This window comes from Rhinolophus sinicus, chromosome 16, assembly GCF_057876585.1.
Source record: "Rhinolophus sinicus isolate RSI-liver-muscle chromosome 16, RSI-T2T, whole genome shotgun sequence".
Classification (NCBI taxonomy): Eukaryota; Metazoa; Chordata; class Mammalia; order Chiroptera; family Rhinolophidae; genus Rhinolophus; species Rhinolophus sinicus.
The window spans coordinates 18,474,499-18,492,505 of NC_142516.1; the positions used below are offsets into that span (position 1 = coordinate 18,474,499).

At 54.6% G+C, this 18,007-nt stretch overlaps 1 protein-coding gene across 11 annotated transcripts in view; it reads right to left on the minus strand.

The window, feature by feature from the left end:
- Nucleotides 1-201: 201 nt before the first annotated feature.
- RGS3 (regulator of G protein signaling 3) overlaps nt 202-18,007 on the minus strand; it is a 112,151-nt gene continuing 94,345 nt past the window's right edge. For 7 of the 11 annotated variants that reach the window (XM_074330858.2, XM_074330857.2, XM_074330859.2 and 4 more), the window contains 6 exons: nt 13,440-14,441; nt 5,798-5,862; nt 3,109-3,210; nt 2,652-2,713; nt 1,934-2,100; nt 202-1,159 (listed from right to left, as the gene is read on the minus strand). In XM_074330858.2, coding sequence (XP_074186959.2) covers nt 974-1,159; nt 1,934-2,100; nt 2,652-2,713; nt 3,109-3,210; nt 5,798-5,862; nt 13,440-14,441 — 1,584 coding nt within the window. In that variant the 3' untranslated portion in view covers nt 202-973. Of the gene's footprint in view, nt 1,160-1,933; nt 2,101-2,651; nt 2,714-3,108; nt 3,211-3,308; nt 5,767-5,797; nt 5,863-13,439; nt 14,442-16,803; nt 16,885-18,007 lie in introns of those variants that run through there. The other 4 variants (XM_074330861.2, XM_074330863.2, XM_074330867.2 and 1 more) reach the window with 4 other exon arrangements.

The window sequence follows — 18,007 nt, forward strand, 5'->3', positions numbered from 1 at the left end:
AGAACACGAGGTGACAAATGGAACAAGCATGGTAAAGCGGCTGGCACAGAGGCAGCGGCTGTCAGGGAGCAGCTTTCGCCGGTATTATCATGTCTATGGCTACAGGATGGGAGGCAGGTGATGGCTAGAGAGGAGAAGCTGGACTAACAGCCCAACTACCAACCCTTGGGAAACCTCCAAACCAGGAACACACAGAAAGGGTCAAGAACAAGAAATAACACAGGCCTTTTATTTGCTTCAGAACTTGGCTGCTGTGTGGTCTGAGGGTCTCATGCTTTCCCGGAGCCCCTGAGGGACACCTCACTCAGGGGTGCTGGGTTTCTGTGGGAGGCCAGGCTACAGCACCTGCCCCTCTAGGCCTAAGCAGTCCACAAGGCCCAGTTACCCATCACTGGTGCCTGGAACCAGCAAAACCCCTGAAACTGGAAAATGATGGCCACCTCCTCTGCAAGGTGGCTTTTCACAAGGCGTTGGTTAAAATATTGCACTTGTAAATTAGGAAAACTGATGAGGCAAAGGTTTCCTATTATAGGATGACGTGCCAAGCATCCTACTACTGTTTAAATAAATAAAACTCAAGGCAGGGATCTGAGCCCTGAGCCCCAGCGGCGCCCCTGGAGAGCCCTGGAGCCTGGGCCTCGCCCCTGCCCCATCAGCCAGTTCTTTAAGGAACTTGGTCAATGCACGGTCTCCACAGCAGGGAGCAGCAGCTCTGATCGGCTCAGCCAGGGCCCCTGACCTGCCGGAGCCCGTGGGCCCCCTCGTACCAGGGCAGTGGAGACCCAACGAGGCCAGTCCTTCTCTCCAGTGGCCTGGGCCTCTCTTGGTCCAGGCCTCTCATCCAAATGTCCATCTGTCTGCCCGGAGATACGGCCTCCGGGGGCTTGGTTGCCCACTGTGTCGCAGGGGAGAGGGAGACATGGGAGGGGGCCCAGCCCGCCTGGTGTGAATGCTGAGCTCTACCCTGAGGCCTCTAAAGTGGGGGACTCATTTTCTTCTGGTTAATGAGGTCTAGGTAGAGGTCAGAGCGGAGGAAGCGTGGGTACGAGTCCTTTTCCATGAGCCCAAAGATGCGCTTTTGTGCCAGATCAAAGCAGCCGCGCGTGACGCTCTGCAGGTTGTCCTTGGTGTGCTCCCGTGTGTATGAGTCCAGGTTTACCTGCAGGGGTAGAGGCGGCATGGTCAGGGCTGTCTGCAGGGGGCTGACCTGAGGGCCAGGGCCGGGGGTGGGACCTCGCCAGCGTTTCACCTCCAAGCCCTTCTGCTCCACATTGTAAGGTTCAGAGTGGAGGCCCTCAGGTCAGTAGATTCAAGTCCTGGCTCGGTCACTTACTCCAGGGCCTGAAAACACCAACTTTAGAGTCAAGCTGCCCACGTGCAAATCCCAGCAGTGCCACACCTACGTGTGTGGCTTTCAGCAAGTCACTTAAGTGCTCTGAGCCTCAGTTGTCTTATAGACAGATCAGGAATAATAGTAGATTCTTCCAAGAGTTGTGCAAACAAAGCAGAATCCTCCACAATAAACAGATAGGGATTAAAGCAATAGCTCATCCTTGCTACTCTGCACATAGTGACGGCAAACAGTAAGCACTCAATAGATGTTAGGTACTCTGATTAGGCTCTCCAAGGCGGTCCCTCATTTTTAAAATGAAGATAATACTAAAACCCATTTTACAGATGGTCGTGGGGGTTAAACACGAGAGCCCATTCATAAAAGGCTTAGCACCTCAACAGGCCATTTTTGTTATCAACGGAATTCAGTTCTTCCTGAGGCCCCAGCTTGCTTCCTTTCCACGCTGGGCACACAGTCCCTAAGACTCACTCTGGCGTCCCCCCTTCCTGAGCTCCTCCCTGAGGCTGCCAGGCAACCCCAGTCACGGAGAGGCCACTGCGCACGAGGACGAGGGCCTGAGGGCCCGGCCTGAGGCCCTACCTCCTTGCACGCCTGGATTGCGATGTACTCGGCGAATATCTTCTTGGCCTTGGCTGCCATCTTGGACTGGGACTTAACCTTCTTGAAGTCCTCGCATGCCAGCCAAAATTCCAGGTTCTCCTCACTAAATTCAGTGCGAAGGAAGGCCTGGAACACTGCTAACCCATCTGTAAGGAGAAGCCCAGACTCTGGGTGAGAGCAGAACCAGCCCCTCATGCCCTCAGGACCCTAGCTTAGTCTGGGGCCTTTAGGGTACAGATGCCAGGAGCCCTGGGATGCGGTCTCACCCCTGCCATTGCCTCTTTGTGGGCTTTGGGCAGGTCTCTCCCCAGTTGTGCCTCAGTCTCCTCACCCTGTGTCCTGGAGCCCTGCGAAGATCACAGGGGATCCTGCCCATGAGACAGTGGGCACATTCAGCCCAGTGTAAGCCCTCAGTACATGGAAATGTTTATTAGTATTATTCTGGGAACATGGGTATTAGCACACAGGTCCCAACGGCCTCTAGCAGGCAATGCCAGCTCCCATGGACAGGGAGGGGCTGGCCGAAGCCGGCTCCAAGGCCAGACCAAGGGCCTCAGCCTGGGCTCAGCCTCTCCCAAAGGCACTTAACTAAACCCAGCAAAGAGGGAAACGCAACCTTTCCAGGACCAGTTGCACTCTGGTCTGGGAGAGGAAGACGGGACAGAGGGGAGAGAGAGAACACAGGGAACAAACTTACATTTGTGAAGCAGCAGCTTCTCCAAGGACTCTCCCCACTTGAGGGCTTCCTCTGAGGTGGGCCTGAGGGGAGAGGGAAGGCGCAGTCAGGGCACAGCGAGGGCCCCGTCAGGCCCTGGGGACGTGGGATGGCAGGTCTGGGGAGCCTCTGTTAGCTGCCCTTGGTCCAGGCAGCAGCTGAGCCCAAATGGGGAGCCCAGGAAGGGGCCCACCCCCTTCTTAGGGTGGCATCACTTCCAGCCCCCGCCTCCGCCCCTGCCTGGCGGCCCTTCCCATTGCAGCTGTCCCCCGGAGGGCTGCTGCTGGCAGGTACCAGGCTCTCTCTAGGAGAGCCTCCATCCAACCCAGAGCAGGATCAAGCCAGCAACACCCCTTCCGCCTGAACCCCACCACCAGCCTTGCTACCCAGGGGACCAGCGAGTGCCTGAGGGGTCCCAGGGATGCCCAGCAGCACCTACTTGAATGACTTCGTCACTTTGTCTGCCTTGCTTGCTGGCTGAGCCCCGGGGGACTCGTTCCGCCGCCTGAAGATGCCCAGCTTGTTCTTCATGTCCTTGGCTCTGGGGGCAGAAGCAGAGAAGGGGGTCGGTCACCCTGGCCCACTCGGCCCCTGCACATTCAGGGTGGGGAAGCCGTGGGCTGAGGCGAGGGCACCTACTCCTTCATCGTGTGCCGCCTTTGTAGATTCCCGTTGCGTGTGAGGTACATGCCTCGGAGCATCTCTGTAGAGCCCCCCCAACCTTGGGGCCAAGGAAAGTCTGCAGGGAGCACCCCGAGGCTCCTGCCCCCCACCCCGGAGTTCCGGGCGGCAGGCAGGGAGGCAGCAACAGTGCAGGCTGCAGCCTAGTGCTCACCGGGCTCCCAGCCGGACTACTGGACACCAGGCATACGCTGGGCTGGGACTCAGACAGGAGGAGTCAGGAAATGGGAGGGACCAGGACAGGGAGCAGAAAAAAAAGTCTCCCTTCTGGCCAACCCTGAGAGGGAGCCTGTGAAAGGGGCATGTGTCTGCAAGGGGCGGCCTCTGGGGCCGGCCCAGGCAGGAAGCCAGATCCAGTTATTTGTGACTGGCCTCCCCTGTTGCCATGGCAGCATGGGGGGGAGGGGGGGAGGAGAAAACAAGTCAGCAATTTGCTGGGAGGGGAAGAAGGGAAGGAGGGAAGGCTCTGTGCACCAGGGTGGCAGGACTGGCTATTTTTAGCCAAGAACTATTTTTAGTGTTGCCACACACCCCCAAGGTGGCACATTTCAGCACTGGGCAAAGCTGCTGGCAGGAAAGGGGTTAAATGTCCCATGCTCCTGCTCACATCCTCTCTTAAGCCTAGACCCCCTACCCTGGGTACCTCAGAGAAGATCTCCTCAGCTGGCCCCTCAGCCTTAGTCACTGGCTTTGGGTACTTCCATCCATGAACACGCAGCACGCTCCAAAAGTTTTAGTACAACTTTAAGCTTGAATAAATTCAGAAGTACAAATCCTATCAACTTTCAAGAACACCTTTTGAAAGTTTAATTGTTTAAGGTTTAAGACACATTTAGTTTTATGATTTTTGAATAATAGAAAATAATTTTGGTCTCCATCCTTCTGATTGAAGATGAAAAATGCTGACTGAAACCAAAAGTTGAGAATGTATGATCAAAATCACACAGCTAAGTAAGTGTAAAAGAAATTTAAATAATTCAACTCTCAAATGTGTTTTGTAAGTTTGTAGCACTTATATTTCTGAAGTTATTCAAGCTTCAAATGGCACTATGACCTATGGGACACCCTGTGTGACTGAAGGAAGTGGTACCTCGTAAAGGTTAAGTGAGACTCTGGAGCCAGACTACCTCAGTTCAAATCCCAGCTCCAGCAGTTACCAACTGTGGAGTTACTTAACCTCGCTGAGCGTCAAGTTTTGTCTTCTGTTAAACAGGGATTATAAAATTATCTACCATCTGCTGGGTTGTTTCAAGGCAAGGAGAAAAGGCACATAAAGCTTTAGTACAATGCCTGGGGCAAAAATGCTCAAGCTTAGGAATAGAGGCTTACATGCTCCCTAGGGTCTGGGGCAGCTGTCCAGCTACGGGGACCCAGCTCTGTCTAGCAGGTTCTAAGCCAGTGAGATAGGACCAAGGAGTCCAGGGACTGGCAGCCCTCTGGTGAGACTCAGGGCCCTCAGAGAGCCCTGGGGGGCTGGGAGAGACCGGCCCTCCCCTGTCCTTCACTGCTCCATCCCTGAGAGCACCACCCACAGCAGCTCTGGCCTGGACCAGATGGCTGGTACAAAGGACTATTTTTGTTTGTGTGTTTCACCTTTCCTAGAAAGTATGATTGCTCCTGGCTGCAGAGAGAAGCCTGCAATGGCCGCGAGAAACTGGAGAGGGCAGGGGAGGCAGAGTTGCTAGGGCAGTGGACCCCGCATAAGGTCGAGGCCAGGGAAGAAGGATGCAGGAGGCATCTGAGAAGGCTCCCTGTTGTCCTCCCCCAGGCCCAGTTTGTGCAGATTGGTGGGCATGACAGGACCTGCAGGGGAGAGGGTTCCATATGCCCTGCTGCTCCCTCCTTGTCCCTCTCTGCCATCTCCAAGGCCTCTAGCCGAGGAGTACAAGGAGGCCCGAGGATTCCCCACACCTCCTAACTGGCACCTCTAACAAACCTCCAAAACGAAAGCATAAGGGCTCTGAATGTGGCCAGAATGGCTAGGGGAGTATGAGATACACACTGTGGGCCAGCAGCGCCCCCTCCTGGCAATGCCCAAGACTGTTAGATTTAAGAGCTCAAGAGGAGAAAGGGGAACCCTATGAACTGTCTGTTGAGGGAACAAAGAACTTGTTGAGGTCACTCAGCCACTATTTGGCTCAGAGGCTTGGCCCGGGCCAGGGCAACCTGGCTGGTTTCTTCTGCTTGGATCCCTGTGGCTTCTAGGTACTGAATCAGCACCAAGCCTCATGCGTGGATGCTGAGACAGTGGCGACCCGACCCTGAAGCCACTGCTGAGTCTCAAGATCCTGCTGTCCACTGGTGTCTGTCGGGAACAGGACTACGTGCGGCCCCTTCTCCCCACCTGTACCCCTGGAAGAGAGACAAGCCCAAGGGCAGAGAAAGAAGAGGGGTGAAGAGAGCCTCGCTGATTGCAAGGGTGAGAGCCATGGGTCTTTCCAACATACAGATTTTTGCTCTTTCTCTTCCGGGAGCCTTCATCATCATCCCCAACCGTGTCGACCCCGCTCATCTGCAGAGAAAAGACAGACACGTTGCAGTCTGGGTATCAGGGGCTGCTGCCTTAGCAAAGAGGCTCAGGGACACAACAGCTCCTGCCAACCAGCTTCCCGCCCCCAAAGCTCCCACTTCTCACAGAACAGGTGAGGGAAGGCGACCCCAGTACTGGAAACAGCCTGTCTATGGAGCGCAGCTGGCTTGGCAGAGCCTCCAGCCCAAGGGGTCTCCTCCTAGTGCACCGAGGACCTGGCTTGCTGAGGAGAAGCCAGAGACGCAGCCCTAAAGGCAAGGCAGTAGGGCAGGCCAGAGAGCAAGGCTTCAGTTGGGGTTCTGCTGTGTGACTTGGCCAACTGCTGTCCCTCTCTGAACCTCTATTTCTTAATTTCAAAATCGGCATCATGACTAGCTAACTCAGGATTCTGAGGTTTGAAAGAACCCTGGGATCGGTCAGCAGTGTGCAAAGTAAATTATTACACAGGCCTAAGAACACCTCTTCTGCTTTAAAACTTTCCATGGCTCCCTAGTGCCCTCAGGGTAAGGTCTGAACTCCACAACATGATGTACAGGGTCTACCTTATTAGGTTCTGGGCAGAAAGTTCTACTTTAACATTAGTTACAACTCCTTCAGTTACTCCCTAGCCCGACTCCTGCTCCAGTAACCTCCTCAACCCTGCTCTGCAACCAAACAAAATGTCTTCACCTATCCTGTCCCCTTACCTCAGGCCTTTGCATGTGCTACCCCTTTCATGGAGAGTGCCTTTGTGATTCTCCTACTTCCCTTTCCTCCTAAGACCCAGCCTCAGGAAAGAACCAGATCTCGGGAAAGCCACTTAAATGCCTCCTCACCTGGGAGGCCCTCCCTGACGCCTAGACCAAGGTGGTGTCCCCTTTACCCCTTTTGAGGTCCCCACTACCCCTGAAATGACTTTTTCCAAATCTGTCTCCTCTACTGTGAGTGCCCAAGAGCAAGACCTCTGTCTGGGTCACCCTCATTGGGCCTGGGACACGGGAGCTCAATATATGTATCGAACGAATTAATGAATCAAGTGAGAAGGAAAGCAGACTGGGAAAGATGCATCTTGAGACTCTCCCTGCTTCATTCAAAGCCTGTAACTTTATCTGCCAGAGCTGCATTGCAGCCCACAGATTCCCCCACCGCCACCCCCATCTCCTTGCCTTTGCGTCTGCTGTGCCCCCTTCCTGGAATGCCCTCTCCTCTTCTCTCTAGTGTCCACCTCCCCCCAGTCCGCCTCTCTTCCTCTCCTCCAGACCACTCCAGACTCCCACCATCTCTACTGGGGTCACCCTGCCTCCCTTGTCCTGCCTGTGCCTGTCCGTCCTCCTCCAAGGGAAACCCAGGGCCCCAACCTCGCCACCCCAGAGCAGAAGCCCAGAAAACATCTGAGACAGCAGAGGAGCTAGAGCTCAGAGATGGATGAGCTTGGACACTATGTCCCAAGAGAAGACAGAAGGCCACCAGGTATGGATCTCAGCTCTGACTCCTCATGAGCCCCTGAGCCTCAGTTTCCTCATTTGTAACATAATGAAGAAGGACTAAGCCTTAAAATACTGTTTTCTTAATTCTGGAAAGAAAAGTAATCCAGGTATAGCCAGAAGGGGGAGCTACTAGCCTCAGTGGAGCACCCACGGATGGATGGATGGATGGATGGATGGATGGATGGATGGATGGATGGATGGATGGAGAGATGAATGGATGGATGGACCAATGGATGGATGGATGAAGCATAGCACCATTTACAGAGCTTATAATGCTCCAGACCTCGGAATGGGCATTATCCAGATACTATCTCAGTATATTCAGAGTAAGTCCATAAAGTAAACAGAGGCTCAGAGAAAGTAAGTCATTTGCCCAAGGATATCCAGCATTTGACAGCTAGAATGCAGGTCTGTCTGAATTCAAGCTGTGCGTTTCTCCGCCAGAGGATGCTGCTACTCAAATGCAAGGACAGGGCACATTTTGAATGTTTTCAATGAAAGATTCAGGGGAAATGCCGCCTCCTTCCTGAGAATGCTGCTCCACCAAGGTTGTAAACACATGTGTGTACGTGCACACACAGGCACACGCCCATCTGTGCTGTGTGATTCCCGAGCTCGGTTTGCAGCCAGGCTTGGGCATAGATCCTGCTTCCACTGACTTTGGAGAAGTTTCCCGGCCTCTCAGCTTCAGCTTCTTTAGCTATTTGAGCTAGAGGGATGTAGGAGAATCACAAAGGCAGCCCCCATGGAAGGAGCAGCACATGCAATAGATGCATGTGACGATAACCATACACCCAACTGTTGGAAGATTCACCAGGAAAATGTCTGGGCCCCCATGGCCCAACCCTGGCACACAGGGCGCCCTCCGCAACCAGGGGACGCCAGTGTTCACTGCCCAGTGAGTGTCACTGCGGTCACCCCATTGCACATGCAGGCTGCGGTCGCACTGGCCTGGGGAGGCAGTGCCCGCAGCCCCCACCCGTGGGAAAGGGCCCCGTGCTGGGCTTCCTCCCATTCTAACCTCAGCTTCCGCACTTTATCGGGAGCACACAATGGGCCTGTGGACCACTCCCACCCGCCATCCCCAGCCTCTGCACTGCTGGGAAATGGGCTCTTCCTTCCACTGCTGGGAGGGGGTCATCTTCGCAGGGACCAGCCCATGCCAATCAGCCTGCTAGAGGGGCTGGACAGCTCTGGCTCTGGGGGGAAAGCCCAGGCACCAAGGCGGGGTGGGCTGTGGGCCAGAAAGAAAAGAAACTGAGATCCAAAGTCGGGGTTCTGACTTCCAGCCCCCGAGTGGCTCCCAAGGCTCCTCTCTCCAGGAGCTGCAGCAAGACCTGCCCAGAGCCCAGCACACAGAGGAACTCTCTTTCCCATCTGCTACTGCCTCGCTACACTATGCGACCCTCCCTGCTGAAAAGCAAATGGAGACAAGCCCAGACCAGGCAGCCCCCCACCCCCACGCCCCCACTCCAGGCAGGAATCCCTTGGGTCTGCCCAGCCCTACCCTGCCACCTCCAGGGACTGGGAGCTCACTGCCTCTTGGAATAATAATTATAACTGTAATTGTAATTAGAACTATCATCACAGTAGTGGTTAAGAGCACAGATTCTAAACTGCCTAGACTTGAATCCCAGCTCAGTCATTCATTGGTTAACAGACTTTAGCCAATTTACATTCCCTCTCTGCGCCTTGCTTTCTTTCTTTGTAAAACGAGGGTGATAATTAGACCCACTCATAGGGCTGGGATGAGGTTACTGAGCACACGGCAAGTACTCAGCGTAAACCTAGTGCCTGTCCGAGGATGTGCTCAATAACTGTTAGGCACCGTGCTTATTGCTGTTATTTCTTGAGCACTCACTATGTGCCAGGCCCTGAGCACAAGTGTCATAACTACCTAATTTATTCTTCGCAACAATTCTAAGAGCTATTTGCTGTTATTTCCCCCAGTTTACAGCTGAGGAGACTGAGGCCCAGAGCAGTTCATTTACTTGCCTGGACTCTGCAAGCTGGCAAGTAGTAGAGTTTCCAGTTCGGTTCCAGAGCTCACCCATGACTGCGGGCTCTCCTTGAGCCTGGCCTCACCTGTTCCCCTATTGGTCCTGACCCTACTTCTCTGATCATCCCAGCCTGGCAGGCCCCACGGAACCTTGTGGAAACACTGGCTCTAAACTCTACAGTTATGTATTTAGACATAGGAAATAATTTTTCTTTAGGCTTTTCTTAAATAGGAGGCTGGAAGGTATTATCATGCCTTGGAGATGGAAGGCAACTTAGGGGCCCTCTCATCTGACCTCCGGCCTAGGCGGGAAGCTGAGTCTGGGAGGGTTGGTGCCCTTGCTGATAGCCTCTGCCCAAGCCAGTCCCCTGCAGGAGGGGAGAAGGAAGCATGGCCAACGAGGGGCCCCAGCCTCTGTCTCCTCACTGGCAAAGAATGACTGCTGACTCGCCTGAGCCAGGCCAGGCTGCAGTGGAATTCAATGGTAGCATCCTGGGCCCAAACACAGATACTCTGGGGTTTCTCTGGCTCCCAGGAAAAGAGCTGATGGAGGCCTCTGGATCTGCCCTGCATGGCCTCCAGCGAGCAGCTGGCAAGGCAGGGGTCTGGCAGCAGAGGGCACTGTGAGACAACTCAACTTAGCACAGGGAGCCAGACCCAAGGCTTGACGCTAAGGTTAACTTTGGAGGGTCTTCTTTCTAGACCTCAGGCAGCCGCACTTGGCCCAGCAGACCATCTCTCAGGTCTGTCTGGTTCGGATACTTATGCTCACAGTAGAAACCGCTCAGTGCATAAAGGGGGGGGATGATAGCTAGGGGGAGGGGCACCGTAGGGACTTTCACACTGTCACAGGCAACTTGCGTTCCAGGCAGCCTCAGCTTAGCCACACAGCAGGACAATGACCACCCCAAGGCTACACCAGCTCTGTCTGGCCCTCCTGGGTCTCATCACAGGACCAGTGCCATGTGCACAGAGCTTACTACGTACTGAAACCTTCTGAAATCCCTGGAGAACTCTGTGCAGACTGAATCCTTCCCATTTTATAAGAGAAAACTGAAGCTCAGAGAAAGATTTAACTTGGCCAAGGTCTCAGGACCAGGAGGGAGGAGGCAGAGCTGAGACGGTCTGTCTGACTCCACAGCCTGAAGACTGCGCCCCTCTCCTCTTCACCCCTTGCTTGGCACTGCCTGGCAGGGCCTGGCAGCATCCGCTGATCCTCCCAGCAAAACCAGGCCTACGCCAGGAAGATGGAAGTCATGGGGGAACCACTGCCTCCCCAGCTGCCAGCCCCGAGCCCCTGCTCCTCACCAGCATGAGGTGCACAGGGCCTGGGGGAGAGCCAGAGAGGACTGGACAAGGGTGAGGCCACTGTCCAACTGCACTCGCTGTGTGGCCTGTCCACCCTCAGCCTCAGGCTCCCCGCTGTAAGACTGGTACAGCTGGGCCCACCTTGCAGCAGTGTTGTGAAGGCTAGAACAGGGAGCTGGAGGCACTTGGTGACTGTTGGGGTCACTGTTACTCCTCTTGCTCTGCTATCGTCCTCCTCCTCCCCACCCCTCTCCTTCTCGTCAACATGACTCCCATTTATGGAGCACCCAGCAGGTGCTGAGTGCCAGGTACTGCCCTAAACACTTTACCCTCATTGGGCTATTTAATCTTCCCAGCACCCGTACACAGGGGTTGTTATTATCCTACCCATTTCACTAGTGAGGAAACTGAGGCTCAAAGAGGGGCAGGGACTTGCCCAGGGCCCACTGCTGATGAGGGAGGGGCTGAGACCAGGGTGCTTGTCCAGCCTGGACCTTACTTCCCCTTGACAAGGGTACGCTTCTTACTGCAGCCAGCTGCCTGGAGGGACTTGCCCAGCTGCCAGTTGCCTGGAGGGAGCAGGATATGAATGATGGTGAAGGACTCGAGGGCTGGTAGCCACCAGAGGGCTGGGGGCAGCCTCTGCAGTCCTGCCAGCTCAGTCACTCAAGCCCAAGAAAGGAAGAGCCAGGCCAAAAGACAGTGGGAACCCTGGGCACCCAAAAAAGGAAGCTGACACTGGAGAGAGCTGGTTCATGCCTGCTAGACTCCCTGGTGGAAGTATCTGTCCCCAAATAGGAGCTGAGATCAACTGATTTTGGGAACCTGCACAGGAAATAGGAGCTGAGGTCAACTGATTTGGGGAAGCAAAATGTGTGTGAATTTATCTACATAAAAATATTTAAATTGGAGCAAGGGGGTTGGGGAGAGAAGTTGGAAAGGTCTGGTGGGGGATGAGGGTTGGGAGGCCTAAGGCAGGGGGTGGGCCCCTGGATCTCAGCCACCGTCCAGAGATGAGCAGTTAGCATGAGGCCTCACCTCGGTAGGACAGATGCTCTCCTGTAGCAGCTGCATCAAGAAATGGTCTAAGACGGTGATACTCAAACTATGAGGAACATCACGATCCAGGGGGCGGGGGGCACACCAGAAGTCTGGGGTTGGGGACTTAGAAACCTATATACTATTAACCTCCTCCTGGTGATGTCGGAGCACATCAAAGTTTGAGAACCACACATGTTTCAGATGAGATCTAGTCCCAGTTCCTCTGAGATTTGATTCCAATTCCTGGGCGAAAGTTTTCTCAGGGCCTCTGCCTGCCCTTCCAGCCCCACTACTTTTCCATAGGTGTTCAAAGCTAGTGGCTGCAAAGCTAAGGTTTCTGAGGCCATGTGCCAACCAGCCGGGAAGTGTGCTGGAATCCATCAGTCACGTCTGCCATGGGTTTGACGGCAGGAACGGCAGCAGGAGTGCCACGCGTCTGCCATCCCGGCACTTTAGGAATGCCCTGCTCTAGTCAAACTGGCTTCTATGGACAGTTTTGTCCGGGTCATGTCCTCTTTCACAGAATGCCTGCCTCATCTTCTCTGTTTATTCCAAACCTGCTTAAACTTTGAAGTCAAGCTGAGGGGCATCTTTCTCCAGAATCCTTCCCTGATGGCTCTAGGCCCTGGGGTTTCCCCTCCCTGAACTCCCAGGGCTCTGAGGGTCAGCTGCCCTCCGTGGACACTGACCACCCCCCACCCGCCTAGCCTCACAACAGTTGTCATAACAACACCTTGCACTGGCCTGGCGGTTAGCACCTCAACCCCACTTGCCATAGCGCCTGCACCAAGGACATGAGGCCCCAGACTCTTCCAGTTCATCTTCAACTGCCCTGGGACACTAAGGCTCAGAGGAGCTGAGAGACTCACCCAAGGTCACACAGTAAAGGTCTGAACCCAGACTCAAGCTGGCTAGTGGGCTTCAAAGGGCATGGTGCAAGCCCTTCACTGTTAGGCCACCTTCCTGGCCCACACTGATACCTCATTCCTCCCAGGCTGAGATCAGCCTCACACATTTCTGGGGCCCCTGCTGGGGCACACAGCACAGAGCCGAGCACACAGCAAGAAGTCAATAAACACTTTTTCCCTCTATTTATAAATATTTGCAGGAGGCAAACAGCATGATGGTTAAGTGCTTTAGCCCTGGAGCCATAGTCTAATTCTGGTTCCGACATTTATAAACCATGCAACCTGGGTGCAAGTGACACAACCTCTCAGTGCCTCAGTTTCCTCATCTGTAGGGAACAAAAATACTATCTACTTCATAGAGCTGTTGTGACTTAATGTAAATTGCTTCGAATAATGCCAGCACAGAGTAAATAAGTGTTGTCACTGTTGCTGGCTGATGGATTTCTAGTCTAGCTAGGCCTGGACCAAGTCTAAATTGTGACTATTTCTCTAGCTACTATCAGATCTTCTAGATCCAAATACACAATGTCCTGGATTGGCCACACGTACTCTAATTCCTGTGGGAACCCCAGTACAACTTAGCTATTTAGCTATAAGAACACAGCATCTGGAGTCATAAAATCAGGTGTTTAAATCCAGGGTCTGTCTTCTTGGTCCCTTTGGGCCTCAGTTTTGTCCTCTGTTAAATGGGTAGAAGGCTCATTGGAAAAGCTCATTAGAAGGCTTAGAAAAGAGCAGGGGTGGGACAAAATGACTGCTCTTTCCCTACAGCTCCGGGACCCACTCCCATCCCACTGTCTCATGTAGCCACTCCCCCTCCACCCCTGGCCTTCGTACCTTCCTGTGTCCTGTGAAAAAGAGGGAAAGGTGGTGCATGGAGCCGCCGTTGCGGCCCAGTTCCTTCTTGAGGGTGCGGGGCGAAGGCATGGCCCAGGAGGACGAGGTGCCCTCTCCGTCTGAGCAATGCAAGGTGGTGTCGGAGGCGAAGCAGGGCCCGCGGACCTCCTGCAGCAGGCTGCCCTCACTGTGCGTCCGGCGCCGCAGCGAGTTCTGTACACGTAGCGAGAGGCCGCCCTCAGCACCCTGGCCTGTCTCAATCATGCTGCTGCGCTTGACCTCGCTGCGTTCACCATAGTTGTCATCACTCGTGTCCTCGTCCTCGTCTTCCTCCCCTGCATCGCCCTCGTCCCCGTCCTCGGCCTCTTCCGCGTCCTCCTCGTCGCAGGAACTGCCCCCCTCCGCCCCTGCCTTCTGGCTGAAGGTCCGATCTAGCCGGACTTCAGGGATCACAAAGGCCGGCCTGGAGGCCACGGGCGCGTCCCCAGGGGGTACTGGTGCGTCCCCGGGGGGTACTGGTGCATCCCCAGGGGGTACTGGTGCGTCCCCAGAGCTTGTGGTCTCCTCCGAAAGGGCCTCGGCTGGCAGGGGGGCCTCGTTGGGGGGCAGGTCTTGACGTGGTGGAAGGTCCTGGGCACAGGGTTCCTGGATGGCAGGGAGGTCTTGGCTGGGAGGGGCTTCTTGCCTGGCAGGAAGGTCCTGGCAGGGAGGGAGGGCTGAGGGTACAGAGGGCTCCAGGCATGGTGGGGAATCCTTGCTTGGGGAGGGTTCCTGGCCTGGAAGGGGTTCCTTGCAGGAAGGTGAGTCTTTGCTGGACAGGGATCCTTGGCCGGGAGAAGGCTCCTGGCCAGAAAAGGAGTCCTTGATGGGTGAAAGGTCTTGTCCTGGAGGGGGCTCCTGGCCAGGAGAGGGGTCCTTGCTGTGTGGGGGGTCCTCGGCACCTGGCCCCTTCCCTTCCCCCAAGGGCATCTCCTTCTTCTCATCCGCCTCTGACTCAAACATCTGGAAAACAAAGAGAAAACAAAAAAGTTTCAGAAGAGGAGGTTATGAGATGCTAGGTACTGTGTACCAGCCAACATCCCAGAGGCTGAAGCAAAATCAGGCAGTGGCCAGAACCCCACATCCTGCACCCTGCACCCCACAGTCTGAAAACCGAAGCACCACATGGAAACCTGAAAGCCCCTTTGGCTTTGCTGTATAAGAGGTCCCAGCCTTATCTCCTTGCTTGAAACTTCTGTCCTATCAAAAGGTTGGTCATTTAGGGGAGAGGGAGAGGTAACACCATTATTTGGCTTCTATTATGTGCCCACACCATGGCAGATGAAACTCCTCTTATATAATCTCCCTAATGACCCTCCAAGGCAAGTGTCATGGTCCCTCTGTAGGTCACCCTGTGAGTCAAGGAGAAACCAGGCAGTCTGTCCTCACGGACCAGAACCAAACCAAACCCCGAGCCAGAGCAATCACTAAGCAGGAGAATCGTGCACCTAGCAAAAGGGCATCTTCTACCTGAACCAAAGCTTGTTTTTGGTTTTTTTGTTTGTTTGTTTGTTTTCAATTCTAATGAGTCATTCAAATAAGAACTTGCTCTGGATGTTTAAGTATCTTTCTGAAACTAGTAAACTGGAATGAAACCAGAACTTCAATATTGCCCACCCCTGGACTAAATAGATGTCACAGACACATGCAACCTCCCTGAGGGATCACCCACCCAGTGACTGCGGTGGGAGGAATCTCAGGAGTTCCACGCATGAAAAAGAAAGCATTTTTCTGCCTTGCACACAACTCTCAGAACCATGAGTTTTTGCTGGGTCTCTACACGTTTCATTTGCAAGAGGAAAAAGAGTGTCTTTGATGAAGTTTGAAAAGCAGCGATCGCACATGAAGACTGGGGCTCAGAGAAGGTTAAGAACGACCACAGTGCCACAGCCACATGGGGGAAGCAAGTCTCAGGCCTGGGCTGAGCCCCTCATTAGAGTCAAGGACTTAGAAAGCTGTTGCGAGAACTGTTTAGAGCCCTGGTTTCATCCATGAAGAGGCCATAACCAACCAGAACTAATGAAAAAAAAAAAGATGCCACACATAGCCAGGACCTTACAAATCCATGAGAATACACACACACACCCCAAGAATTTCAGGGGTACATACCCCCAGAACACAGGGTAAGAGCACTTGTTGTAGAGACCCTTAACACCCATTTGACAGATGAGAAAGCTGAGCCAAAGAGCAGTGACTTAGCCACTACTGCACAGCCACCCAGAGACTGAAAGGATCTGCTGGAACCTGAGAAATCCTTTCAGCCCTCGAGAGTCTGTGATGGTAAAGCCCCAGCCAGACCTCCCATCTGGGAGGAAGTGGCCGGCCACCACGTGGGGCAGCTGCAGGGTGCTGCACACACGTGTCAGGGGTCACGCTGGCATCTGGGAGCGCCGGAGTGGATGTGGAAGCACAGTGTGAGTGAGAGCCACTGCCTGGGAGCACGAAAGTGAAAGCCTTCCCCCACCCCAGCAGAGAAGGTGGCTAAACAAAGGAGGGAACCCTCAGAGGACTCTAGGATGATGCCAGGGTCTGGTTCCCAGGCACAGCCACACACAGGTGCCCACTCACCCCATGGACTCCCTGCCCTGGAACTCCTGCCTGCAGCTGGGAGATGATGCTACCCGAGGACCCCAGGACCTCACAGTCTCACACCCTGAAACATCAGTGATCCCAAATCCCTGCACACAGAGGGGGAGAAAGGGGCAGGGGCCAACCTAGAAGCTCTCAGTGGGGTCAGGTAGTCAGTCACTAAACTCTCTGGGCTGCAACGTCCCCACCTAGTCAATGGGACAACCAATATGCCCAAGTGACAAGCAGGAGAACATACCATAAAGTGTAAAGCTCTCAACAGGATCTGGTGACGGTAGTCATGGTGATTTAAAGAATAGCATTAAGGGAAATACTGAGACCACAGACTCCAACAGCAGCACCTCTATCCCATGGACCCCTGGAAGCAAACCCAGTCAGACACCGAGAATCAGAGCTGGTGACTGTGACGCCAGGCCCCCCAGTCCAGAAATGTCATCTGGAAACTAAGGGCTGTATGTCACCCCATCGGGCTGCTCCCAGGTGGCCAGAGGGACCCTGCACTGACCTGACAGGAAGACTGCGAGCCCAGACTGGACAGTAACCTAGGGACCTGCCCAAAGGCCCTGATCAGGGCCAGGCTGGGGTTAGAGCCTCCGGCCTCTCACTCCTTCTTCCCCAGCTGACTTCTAATCTCAGTCCCCAGAGCAGCCCAGCTCCCCTCCCACTGCCCCTCCCACCAGGGAGCATTCTCCTTCAAGAAAAACAAACTGCCCCAAGCCAGCTCCCTGGTGCCCACCTTCGCTCACCCCCACCTGGAAGGACCATGAAGGAGGCAGCAACTGGTGCCCTCGGGGCCTGGCACAGAGTGGCCCTGAGAGGAGAGCAGGCCTCATTTCCCCTTTCTTGGGGGGTAGGGGTGGGGCCCAGGCCTGTCCAGGCTGTGACTGCTACCCGTCTGAGCCCGCCCACCCCTCGGGAAAGTGCAGCAACAGACCCAAAACCAGAAATGCAAGTCAGCCTGCCTCTGCCAATCTTGCCCTCAACGGAGGCCAAACCAAACAAAGCCAGGAGGGGAAGTGCCACTGTCCCCAGAGGGCCCCTGCCAAGGGCAGCTGAGAAACCACCAAGGACTGAAGGGCCCAGCAGTTTGGTGCTCAGATGCCTGAGTGAGACTTGGGTTTTGATCCCTGCGATGTCACTTTCCAGCTGTGCAACTCTGGCCAAGCCTCCCAGCTTCTCGGAGACCCAGAGCCATGATATCACATAGGAGTGAGTCTCCACAGGGCCTGACCCAGAAGAAGCATTTGATGAAATGGTGGCTATTATCCGTCTAGTCTTATTTTAAAGATGGGGAAACTGAGGTCCCAGAGGCTAAGGGAATTACCTAAGAAATTGGAGGGTGATTCAGTATTAGAAGTCAGGTCTCCTGGCTGAGGCTCTCTCCCTGCTTCCTTGGACCCTTATACACAAGTGTTTGGGGCCCCCAAGGGTCTAGAGGGAAGGGGAGCAGGCTGAGCACTGCCAACCCCGGGCCTATCCCACACAAGCAGATACCAGCAAACAAGGGCCAGGACTCGTTGGTTCTGTCCTGTGCTCCTGGGCGGGCTGCTCAGGCAGGTTTGGTCAGGCTCATGTTCCTGGGAAAGCCGGGGTGGGGTGCTTAGGGGGAGACGGCCTCTGAAGCAAATACAGGAAACCCTCAGAAATCTGGTCAGAGGGGTGGCAACAGAGATTCAGAACAGGGGAAAAGATAAAGATGAGAGCATGTCACAGAATACATGCCAGGCGTGGGATTGTCCTGTGAGCAAGGGACTGACACTTGCAGAGTGGTGCTACATGAAACGCTCTGGGCATTGTGAGCGGGGGGGGGGGGGGGGGGGGCTGGGACACATGCATTCATACATGCATGCATACACGCTCGTGTTCATTCATTCTCCAGGCACTGAGTGAGTCCCTGGGGGGAGGGGAGGTAGCAGAGGGCAAGTCAGACACAATCCTTG